The sequence below is a fragment of the Lepeophtheirus salmonis genome, chromosome 9, assembly GCF_016086655.4.
Source record: "Lepeophtheirus salmonis chromosome 9, UVic_Lsal_1.4, whole genome shotgun sequence".
Lineage (NCBI taxonomy): Eukaryota > Metazoa > Arthropoda > Copepoda > Siphonostomatoida > Caligidae > Lepeophtheirus > Lepeophtheirus salmonis.
In genome coordinates this window covers 16,580,518-16,592,846 of record NC_052139.2, presented here as the reverse complement: position 1 = coordinate 16,592,846, position 12,329 = coordinate 16,580,518, and the positions used below count along the sequence as shown (strand labels likewise).

Sequence of the window (12,329 nt, the reverse complement as noted above, 5' to 3'; positions counted from 1 at the left end):
AGACTTTGACACACTGCTCCAATTCTGAGGAAGAGTAACTGATGCAGGAGGGAACATGGTTCTGAGACGGGTTTGTTCCTCTTTAATGAGTCGAAGCTGTGATTTGGAAAGTCGACCATTGAGAACAGCTTCCGCATGGGATGTTATATCCATCTCCAGACGGGAGAGGTCCAATAGAATACTATTCAATAGTGAAATGTCGAGCTGAGTATCTATTCTAAGGTGAAGGTATCCTTGGGAAAATATCTTGATACTCATCGAAATGTGAAGCACTTACCAAAGATTTGTTCGCAGTCAAAGGATCAATGGTGGGTCTTGAAATGATTCATGGAAAGAAAGGAGATTCAGTTGCCTTGGAGTGAGGCGAGACCCCGCCAAGGAAAGAGATAATCTTTTATGTCTTGGAGTTCTGCCTTAAGCTGAACAATTTGACGAATAAATACCTATTAAGAAGATGATAATATCAAAGTTAGAAACATGTTCTTAGATTTGAGAATAAGAAAAGGAACAAACCATCTCTTTCTCTTACTTGTTTTTCCTTATTCCCTTCTTCCGGATCTTCACAGACCAGCTGTTCCTTTGTAGAGATGAGATCCAGAGACCTGAAACACACTGTCGTTTTCTCAACGAGGCTTTCCATGTTGTGCTCTTCTTGTTGTATCATGTTTGAGTGAGCGCTGGTTGGATGTCCAATGAGACAAATCTTTTTAGATAATCACAAATGTATTCAACACTTTTCGATTGTGTACTGAATATACAAGCCAAGCTTTTACCCTCTTAAGTAAGTAATGTTAGAAGGACAAGCGAGAAGAAAAAACACTCTCCTGTTTTTTCTTCACCGTGATTCCCCAACTTTTTCTTTGATTTACTTTCACTCTTGTAAAATAATATAAAAAATCACAATCAGCGAAAATATCCGTTAAAAGTAAAATACAAATCTGTCACATCTATTATTATGTACTTTCCAGGAACTGCAAGCAAAATTAGCATCATTGCATCATGATTGAAAAAAAAGTTGCAACAATTATACGGCCAGGAAGTAAGAATATTTATATTTATACCTTACTAATATCATTGCAACAATGAGCATTGAACAGTCAATTCTTGGAATTACTTATTTTAAATTCTACAACCTTAAAAAACTCCTTGAAGATCTATTACAAATTAGAAATTTATTAAAACCTCCTATAACTCATTATTCATTAAGTTATTAGTTTGCTCATATAAAAGAGAAAATTTCTTATTTATTTAAAAAGAAACTAATTAGGCATCAGAAACTTTTTTTTTTCTCGAGGAAATACTTAGAATCTAATATACATTGTGGCCCCTTAATAAGATTAAATTAAATGTGTCTATACTTTTCCCCATTAGTAAACTTTTTATATTTGCGAAAATGTCTCGAAAGTGCAGATAGTGACAGGAGAAAGTTAAAATTAAATCCTTGCAACCTTTAAATAATAAGGAAATAACTTTACTAAGCGAAGCAACGCGAATTTCATATTATTCCTTGAATCCTTGAAATCAATGAATTTGGTGCAATTAATATTAATCCATTTTACAAATAATTATGTTGCTTAAAAATAAGTATTACAAGATTATCAGCTTAGACTAAAGTTTTAGTATTTATTTCTATAAATGATATGATTAATTGAAGAAAAAAAATGGAAATCCGACTTCATAGTCCATTTATACAAGAGCAGTAACAAGCCTTTGCTTTAACTTGGCTTGGTCTATCATGGGAATGTTAAAAATCATCAAAAGGTCGGGCTTGGAACTTGAAAATGTAGACTTGTTTTTGTAAAACATTTTGAATAATAGTATTTAATAGAATGTTGAACCGACGTTTCCGTTTATGGAAGTGCATCCCCGGTTGTACTTAAAGTAAATAATGCTTAAAGCAATTCTTCTTAATAGTGTTTATCATCCTAGCTTGTTCAGTTCTTAGTATTTAGTAGTATCTTAGGGATTTAAATAATAGTTCCCATGACGAAAAATATTTCACATCTAATCATCCTCTACAAGGCTCAACGATCGTTAATATTAGCCACTATCCAACAGGGCTAGTCAATTATTTTTTTATTAGCCATGTGAAAAATTTACAAGCCCAGAATACCACGAAATATAAACTACCTATGTATTTGGTATATATAGAGAGATATTTGATAGGCTTAGCACCCTGCACTAGCCCTACTTGTTTTTAGAAGCCAGGAGTTAGCTTGTCTGTCGAGCTCTTACATGTTATATGTAATTTCAGGAACGGTTTGGGTCTTCGAAAGTCTAACCTTTCTCAGTATTTTGGAGCAGGAACATTCTACATTCAAGTAAAGTTAATTGTGAAATGATAGTTTTAAAAAGGTTGCAGACAAAATAGTGGAGGAGAATATCATTGCGAAGCAAAATCATTGTAAGCAATATCACTGTGACATATCATCCTGTACAATTTCGGCACAATCTATATTATATTTGGACAATGAAACCGTTGATTAATAAAATAAATTCCCCGCAGCCGCGTTTTTAAGTATGAAGGACCCTTCCAATATACTATAATACACTTGGGAATTGCACATTACCTATGAAAGTCGAGGGTTGGGGTGTATTTTCGTATATTAAAAGGGTTTCGCAGCAGTGGAAGAATTTAACAGTGGACCGGAGTGTATTATTACATTTAAGAAGGGATCCTTACATTAAGGGCAAGCAAGCACTTTACCTGTACAAACTGAGTACTGAAGTGCATTTTTGGATATTGGAAAGGGGCCATAATGCTAAGGGAAAAGCCTGGGATCGCTAAAACTGCTCTTGTTTACATCACTGAAATATACATATGACAATTACTTTACCAGGAAAGATTTATGAGAAGAATGGGTTAAAGCCTTAAAAATCATTGACCAACAACGAGATTCTTTGTTTTATATAAATAATATGTATATTTGAACACGTATAAAATAGGTTAAAGTTTCATTGATATTGCAAAACAATATAAATGAATGGGTAATTTAAATAATTTGTGGATACAGTATGAATTTGTTGTGTGTGGGGGAGTGAGTATATCGCTGCCCATTGGGAAACAAGGATGGATCTCATCGAGTCATCGAATGTTTTTCAATAAATTTGAAACATTTTGCATAAAAGAGGACTTCCTCCGAATGAAAACCGGTTTTTCCATATCTTCATCTCTGCTCATTGCCAAAGGCGTCTGAGATCCCTCTTCCGCACCTCTTGTTGTAAGGTCGCTAGAGAAACGATGTCCATAGTGATGAAACTCGGAGGTTTTGTTCTTTCTGTATTTACTTATGACTCGCTTATTCCCACTACTCTCTCTGAAGCTTTTAGCCTTTGCCATGCTACTCCGTTTCCGAGGAGGAGTTGCGTATGTGGGAGGGAACATAGTTTTGAGACGAGTTTGTTCCTCTTGAATGAGTCGAAGCTGTGATTTGGAAAGTCGGCCATTGAGAACAGCTTCTGCATGGGATGTTATATCCATCTCTAGACGTGAGAGGTCCAATAGAATGCTATTTAAGAGTAAAATGTCGAGCTGAGTATCCTCTTTGAGGTGAAGGTATCCCTGGGAAAAGATCTTTATACTAATGGAGATGTTGAAGCACTTTCCAAATATTTGTTCCCAATCAATACCAAAAAATCGAATGGAAGGATCAAAGCTGGGGTCTTGAAAAGGTTCATTGAAAGAAAGGAGATTTAGTTGTCTTGGAGTGAGACGAGGCTCCACCAAGGAGTAGAGATTATCTTTTGTGTCTTGGAGTTCGGCCTTGAACTGAACAATTCGACGAACAAACACCTATTAATAAGAGGATAATATGAAGGTTAGAAATATATGTATTGAATTTTGATAATAAGAAAAGACAAAAACCATCTCTTTATCTTACTTGTTTGTCCTTGTTCCCTTCGTCCATATCTTCACAGGCCTTGCTCAGTACTTTGAGCTCTTGAAGTAGCGAACTCGTTCTCTTCATTTGTTTTTCAAGTTGCTCCAACTGCTCGTTTGTGGAGAGGAGATCTAGAGCCTTAAAAGACTCTGTGGTTTTCTCAATAAGGCCTTCAATGCTGTGTTCCTCTTGTTGAATCATGTTGAGTGAGCTCTGATTGAATTTGAAATGAGTAAAATCTTTTTAGATAATCACAAATGTGTTGAACACTTCTTAAATGTGTACTAAAGAGTAAGCCAAGCATTCACCCTCTTATATACATATGTAAGTAACGTAAGAAGGACAAGGGAGAAGGAAAACACTCTCCTGTGTTTTTAACGGGTTTCACCGTGTTGTTATTTTTTTTTTTTTTGCTTTCACTATTTTGAAGGAATAAAAAATGATGAGGAGGAACAGTTCTATACCTAGATACAAATAGATAAAACAATAAGAATCAGAGAAAATCCCCGTCAAAAAGTAAAACATGTATAATATATTATTACGTACGTTCCTGGAACTGAAACCCAAATTAGCATAATTGCATCATAATATATTTGAAAAAAAATAAATATCAAAAGTTGTTGTAGTGCAATTTAAAAGAAATTAGATGCATATAATAATAGTTGTAAGATCGTTCCTAGTAACAAATAATACGTTTTTCTCAGAAATATATTTATTTTCAGTCCTTTGAAAGCTTGGAGTAGGGAGTAAAAGTGTTAGAGGGGATTCAAAGACTTTTCAATCACGTACATAACTTGATAAAAAAGCTCAATTTATCACAATTATTTAAATTAAATTGTATGTATTTTTGTCCCTCAATACAAAAACAAGCTGAACCGAAATATGGAATAACATTTTTATTCCTCACCGAAATATTGTTACTTTACATAGACAAATTATTCTTATTTAATCTTTTGAAGATCGCCACTTCAAGTAGCCAAAGTTGACCGTCAGAATAAAAAAATGAGAAATAAATATTTTTTATTCAAAAGGGGCCATATACGAGCCATATGTTTCACACATCAAAAAATGTTCTTAACTATGGCTTAACTATTGATTATCTCTATTTATTCCAAAATTTGAATGTAAAGCCTATAATAAACACAAATATATCTACAAAATATTGGGCTGTATTATACATATATCAAGTAATAATATTCTTCGAGAAATTATCGTCAATTTCTATCAACAAATTATTCTTAATCGTTATAATCTTGATAAATTGATCTAAAGAAACTCAATTTGAGTTAATTATAGTAATTTACTTTCCATTCCAAATTCAGTTAATTTTTTGAATATATGTTCTTTATTTTTTTAAATATATTGATATATTTAATTGGACTGTAAGTAGCTCCAAGTCCAATTCAGACCTTTCACATATTTCTCCTTATTGTATGTTTATAAATAGAATATGAAGAGAAAGATTACTGATATTTTATGTATGTATGTAAAAATATCTTCTGTCTAAGAGCTCCCATTTTTTTTTTTTTTTTTTTTTTTGGTTGTTGATGCTACCTATATAGGTTCGTTTATAAATAACTAAACCCTCCCTCCTTAATGTATCAGAAATTGTTATTCATACATTCTTCCCTTATGAACTAGGTTTTCTATCAACGTCATTGTTTGATACATTCGTTTTTAATTATCAGGAGCGGTAAAGATCTGGGCTGGAGTCCCTATTTTGAAGTCTTTAAGGATAATACGTGGGCTAAAAAGTCCCAAGCTTAACAAATATGTTTGTTTTTTTGTTCAAAACTGTGTTTGTTTGTTTTATTCTTTATTATTTATTCCTTAATATTCACGTCAAAGAACACGTTTCAAGCCATTGCTTAGATTAGTTTGAATTTTTTCCGATCAAGAAGCTTTGTAAAATACAAACACAAAATTGTTTTTAATACATTATTTTGGAAATGGCAAAAATAGCGTCATACTTAGCACAATAACTTACAAATTAACTAAAGAACAGATTGTTATGTAATTTTACAGCTGTCTTTTGAAGGTTGGTACACACTAAAAATGAGGTGAATGATGGTGTCATCTGTTTGTGAAGCCCACACTTTTCAGTTATTGTGTTAGATTTTGACACTGAATCATGTTTTATGTCTTTGATTTGTAGTCGAAAGCTAAGACTCGAGTCTTGACTGGAAATGAGAGTCCCTTTTTTACATAAATTTTCTTACCATTATTTGTAAAGTTGCAGAAAAAAGAGATTTGAAATTTTATATACAAGTTCTAATTATGAAAAAAATATATATATCCAATGTGTGTCATCATCGCCAATCATTCAGTCGATACGAGGCCTAAAGAATTTGCAGACCTTGATCACGTCCGCAGGAGAGACTTTATCCCAGTATTTGATGTTGGATGCCTTCAAAGAGTCGATGTTGTTTTGAGAATTGGCAGAGACCTTCCTCTCTAACTCCCACAAAAAGAAATAATCCATATATTCATATTGGGTGAGTTAGAATGGTACCTTCTCAACTTTTAACCAGTTTTGGGTCTTGCAGTCCTTGTGAGAGAAGGCCGAGTCTTGTTGAAACAGGACATCGACACCACTGGCATCAGCTTTCATCCATGCTATAACTTAGTCAGACAGGACCTATCGGCATCCACCCTCTCATTTAGCTCTAAGAGGATAGTGGTATGACACTGTGGTTGCTCCCAATGAGCCCAAGGGCCATGATACTGGCCGAAAACTTGGTTTTAAAGACGTGGGGACATTAGCTCTCTCGGTAGCCAGCCATCTGTCTTTCTGGATGTTGTGAGATCTGTCTACTTAATGATATGTAGAAAACAAAAGTTTTTATATGTCTAAGATTTCAAATAAGTAATAATAAGATTGCTATTTGATGGATATACATCTTAACCGGCTAGAATTACACAGATTTCTACCTCGTGTGGACGCAAAACTTTTTGAATCCTAATAAAATAAATACAACATGCATCGTTTTGAAAATGTTGCCGTGTGGAATACACGTTGCACAACAATCAAAATATGCTTCTACAAAGTGTTGTCAGGTGAAAAAATGAATTCTAAATTTATCAGAGAAAGGAAGCCAGTCTAGGAAGAAATCCCATGTTTTAATAAGTTACGAGTAAATACTCTTCTTTTAGGTATACAGCCGAGTTTTTTTTTTTTTTTTTTTTTTTTGTTACTTTGTAAACTCGAGTACAAATTGAGGAGCTTCTCTCCAGGCATATTACTAGTAATTATACCTGCACCTTTTAAGCTTTTGTTTGAATAATTATGAAAATTAACCCTTCCTAATTAAAATGGGATTTTCTGTACTCTAAATTTTATAAAACTACTTTAAATCAGTTTAAAATAGATTTTACGGCCAGAAGTTTATAGTGTGCTCCTGATACATCTTTCAGAATGAATGCAACTTTTTGTCGTTGTAAAAATATTTTGTACATTTTACAATTTTAATCAAAGTTTGGTGACTTTGATTAATTTTTCTCGCTTTAAAGTTGTTTGTTTGCATTTTCTATTACCCTATTTTTGGTATACTTTCTCCACTAATGCAATATTAGCTGTTATTCTGTATGTGACATTCAAACTAATCAAAATTAAGTAGTTCATTTTTTATACAACAATTCGTTAAAGTATTTAATATTTCATAAAAGTTATTTTTATAAAAAATGAAATTATTGTGTTTTAAATTTAATATTAACAAATGATATACTGTTGATAACCCAAACTAATTTTGTTAAGATTATTTTCTTATAGTAACGTATTCTTTTGCCTTGTTTTGCAAAATGTATAAAATTGTAAGGAAAATATTACAAATTTAAATAGCGTAATTTTAAAACTATGTCGACTGTTTAACATGTAATAAAAACTCGTTTTATATTAAGGGTAATGTTTAACTATCCAGTAAAAAAAGAAGATTCACTAACGGAGGATTAAGAAAAGATCAGCTGAACTTCACAATAGGTGAGGACAGTATAAATCAAATAATGGGTGTACTAAAAGCAAAATACATAATTTTTATAGTAGATGGTTTTAGTAATGTGTACCTCGAGTTGTTTAAGTGCAATCCGTTTACGCTGGATAGTGTTGGAGAGCTATGATTTTGTACTAAAAAAATCTTATAACAGTTATGTAAACTCGGTATTGTTTGAGCTGCGTCAAAGATGGTCACCAGAAAAGAGAAAATACGCCATATTTCACAGTTTTTCTTCGAACAAAGCGAAAACGCAAACCAGGATTCTAAAAATGTGAATAGTTTGTATGTTCCTGATAATGTAAGGGCTAATTACCCGGATTTTTTGGTTTCATTTATTTTGCTCTGCTCATTACGATGTAAAATATGATGTACGCTCTGAAAGAGCAATTGTCGAAAATGTGGATGTAATAATGAAAATCTTCGAGTCCGACCATCATATAAGTACTGTTTTTTATTGCCAAGGAGATAAAAAATAATGGAAAAAAGTAAAAAAAAATCCATTTAAAATAATTTACTTATTTTTACAACACCTATTACAAAAGTTATATTTAAGTCAGATTGTAAATGTTACAAGAAAAAAAAAAAAAGAATCATATAAAGTATGTATTTTTATTATACAAGGATTGAAATTCCATGATATCCTTGAAATATAAACAGAGAAAGATTTCAACTTCACCTGTTATCATTATTCTTTCATTCTTGAGGAGAGAATTTCTAAGTATTGAGTAACTACGTGTGAGTGTGCTCATGAAAAACAGAGTATAACATGGAAGATTTCCTGATATCAATTAAGCAAATAATTGGAACGCGGAACGGAACGAAAATAATGGCTGAACAATGAACGCGGAACAAAAGAAAATGAGCAGAACCCCAAAATAGTGGAAGACTAACTAACTAATTTATTAAACTAAAAGACCCTATAGTTCACTAAAAATAGTGTTGTAAACTATTACATGCAGCTATTGAACTAAAATATTGTAAACAATACGGATTGAAAATCATTGAAGCTAATAGTCAGAATTTTACTCACTTTATAAACTTGAAAATTAGAGTAATCAAGTGCATATCATCTCAATCTCCTAACACAGATTATTTTTTTAGTCTTTAGCTATTGGGACTAAAAGGTTTTACTCGTTGTATGTTCAAGCTACATAGCATTGTTTTGCACTGAATAAAGTTCATAGCTAGAGATAAGAGTAAGAACACAATGAGAAGACGGGATATAGTTCTGCCTTATATATGATTTTGAAAGGAGAAAATGAATTACTGTCGTAAAGAGGAGAACCTTCAACACTTAAAATAACATTAGTGCAAAGAAAATATTATAATAACTAAATTCAAATTCAGATACATTTACTTTAATATGCATTTTTAAAATAATTTACAACAGTAATAGGCAATACTGCATAAATCAGAGGGAGAAGTTAATAAACACGACGACCGATTAAATACTGAATACTGTTTCTCCTTTTCTCATTTTTCAAGTGAGCTTTTTCATTAGAAACTACTCAGCCATAGTAATACGTTTTCTCTCCCCAAAGTACAGTAGTATCATATGTCTTGCTCCTGCCTTTTCCTCGCACTCTGCAAAATACCCATCGCTAGCTATAACTAAAGATAGGAAGGGTTGCGGATCCTTATACGAAGTAAACATGTACAATATCAGTAAAATAATATTATCTGAAACGATACGAGATCTAAGACCCGACATGGCTTCAGTTTACACCAAAATAGGCAATAATTCTTCAAATAGAGTGAGATGTTGACACACACACTCACACGATTATTAAATAATTGGTAAAAAACAAAAGAGAACACATACATCAGCTGTATTTCTTTATCTAATAGCTATAATTAGTTTTTTATTTACACAGATCCTCTTATTATTTATGGTAACTTGCAGTTAGTCTTAATTCGTTTCTGAAGAATGGACAAATATTGACTTTTGATATTCACTAGTACAATTTGTCTCACTCCCGCCTTCTCCTCAGGCATGACAAAACACCCATCCCAACATATTAATTACATAAAAATAAGTTCCATAATGTCTGTTGGTGGATAGAATTACTTTTGTCTGCCTATAAAATATATGCATAGCGTAGGTAAATGCCAATGAAAACGTGTTTTTATTTGATAATTAACTACTTTTAACAACTTTATCTTTCATTTTCTCATTTTACCCTATTTTTTATAATATCATTAGTAAAAGAGTAAATAAGTTGAAATATTTCATGCGTCAACATAATAACAATCTTGAACAAAAGTCAAGAAAATGAGAAAATCCTAATTTATTTTTTTTAGTTCAAAATAAATGTAAATGTAAGCCAATATTTCATAGACATATTTGAGTCGATTATACGCATTGAATTAAAACCTTGTGTGGTGATTTAAGATATTCATAATTTTAAGCTATATTTTAGAACCTTTATTTGATTTAATTGACTTATATTGGCCCAAATATGGGCCTTTTCAAATAAATTATTTCAATTTATCAGTATTTTTTCGTGACAATCAATTTTAGTTACTTTAAGTGCAATTTGCAGAACACCCGAAGCTTTAATTATAATAATTTGTTGATCGAAATTGAGAAATATTCGTCGAAGACTAAAAAATTTCTGGGTCAACGTAAAAATAATGTTGAACAATACAAAAAGTAGAACATTCAAACTATTTTTTTACTTCATATTTACATATAGTCCAATATTTCATAAACATACTTGAGTCAACTATACGCCATTTATTCCAATTTGTCGATAAACTATGAATTTAACTTGTAATCCTTTGTTTTATTTAAGGGGCTTATATTGGCAGATGGCCCCTTCCGAATTAGATCAATCAATTTCTCATCCTTCAATTGTGAAAAACAATTTTGACTAAATCATGTGTACTGAGTGTTCTATTAAAATCTGAGTACTTTGAATTTAAACTTCAACAAGATATAATTTATTAATTAACAATAAATTTCAACAAGATATAATTTATTAATTACCAATAAATTTCAACAGAATTAATACTATAAATTGATGTGTATCTGAGTCTCTTAATAATTAATGTAGCCGTCCTTAGCGGCAATAATGGCTTCCAGGTGGCGGTAGAAAGCCTGGCACCCACTGCAGATCTAGAACTCTGTGATGGCGTCCCAGTACTGGTTGACAGTGGCTTTGAGGACCTTAGTGTATGGATGACGGACACTGCAGGCCTTTTCCTCGACATTCATCCAAAATGTGTAGTCGTGGGGGTTGGTATGAGAGCTAAAAGTTGTTAAAATTAGAGTTAAACCAAACTCAAAAGAGTCTTGTAACGATGAAAATGGGTTTCTTTCATTGCTGGTATCAAAAGTGACCTCTCTACTCTCACAAGGTTCTTTCTACCTACTTTTTTGCAAGCTATATCGACAGTCTGGTGTGAAAACGAGAGATCACTTGCATGGACCCTTGTGGCCTTCAGGGGATAGGTCTGGTCTGTTTTCTTTAACTTATCCGAGTCCAGTTAGGCCTTTTTGAAAGAGCCCTTCTCCAACGTTTCAGACTTGTTGACGGCGTAGGTGGTGGTCCGTGAGACGCCCAACTGCTTGGAAGTCGCCAACGGAAATTCATTGATCACTTTCAATTGTCATTTTCTCAACTCGTACGTAAGGTAGAGCTTCAGGTTTGCTTCTTTTTGTAACTAACAAAGTTATGCTTTAATATATCGAAATATGAATTAATTTCATTCGCTCACCCTTCATTAATGATTGAATTAGTAAGTGTTCAGATTTCAGTGGACCACCCAATAATTTGAAACACACTCAAATAATCAGAACAATTTGTTAATATAAATTTAAGATAATTGATCGAATAATACAAATGTAGTGCGTCAACATATAAACCATATTTAACAAAAACCAATATAAGGAAAAAATTCAAATTTATTTCCTTATTTTAAATGTTCATACAGCTCAATATTTTATTGACTTATTTGAGTCAATTATAAGCTTATTATTCAAATTTCTTGGATTATTGTAGATAACCTAGAAAGTTGAATATAGTCGAGAACATTTGTTGATGTGAAAAATTTATAATGGCCCCAATATGGCTTTTCAAATGAAATCAATCAATTTTGTATTAATGCATTGTGACAACCAATTTATATTTTAAAGTACAATTTGCAGAATTTGTTGATATAAATTGACGAAAGTGCAATTCCAAGTGAGATCAAATAAAAGAATTACATTTTTCACAGCACCATCTTATATGTTGTTGTTGTTTTTTTCAAATTTGGCACATATTTTAATATTAGCTTAAAAAATCCTAAGTTTGAGCCTTGTTTGTCCTTCGGTTCAGGATTTAGAGGCTTCTAAATTTTCAGGGTCTACACACCTACCTTATGTTTAAATGGCTGTATTTTGACTCTCTTTGAAGATATGGATCTACTTTAAAAACCATTTAATAGATATTTGTTTTTTTGTTCGATCGTTTTA

General features: G+C 32.2%; 2 protein-coding genes across 3 annotated transcripts in view; both read right to left on the bottom strand.

Moving 5' to 3' along the window:
• Positions 1-2,897: 2,897 nt before the first annotated feature.
• On the bottom strand, positions 2,898-4,214 carry LOC121124513 (uncharacterized). Its single transcript, XM_040719677.2, has 2 exons — positions 3,882-4,214; positions 2,898-3,793 (listed from the first exon to the last, which is right to left on the bottom strand). The coding sequence occupies exons 1-2, from the start codon at positions 4,080-4,082 to the stop codon at positions 3,086-3,088; spliced, it is 909 nt and encodes a 302-aa protein (XP_040575611.1). The 5' UTR covers positions 4,083-4,214; the 3' UTR covers positions 2,898-3,085.
• Positions 4,215-4,279: 65 nt separating this feature from the next.
• The window catches only part of LOC121124713 (far upstream element-binding protein 3), a 58,725-nt gene continuing 50,675 nt past the window's right edge, over positions 4,280-12,329 (bottom strand). For both annotated transcript variants that reach the window (XR_011781947.1, XR_011781938.1), the window contains exon 11: positions 4,280-4,345. The gene's annotated coding sequence lies outside the window, so the exon portion shown is untranslated. The remainder of the gene's footprint in view (positions 4,346-12,329) is intronic.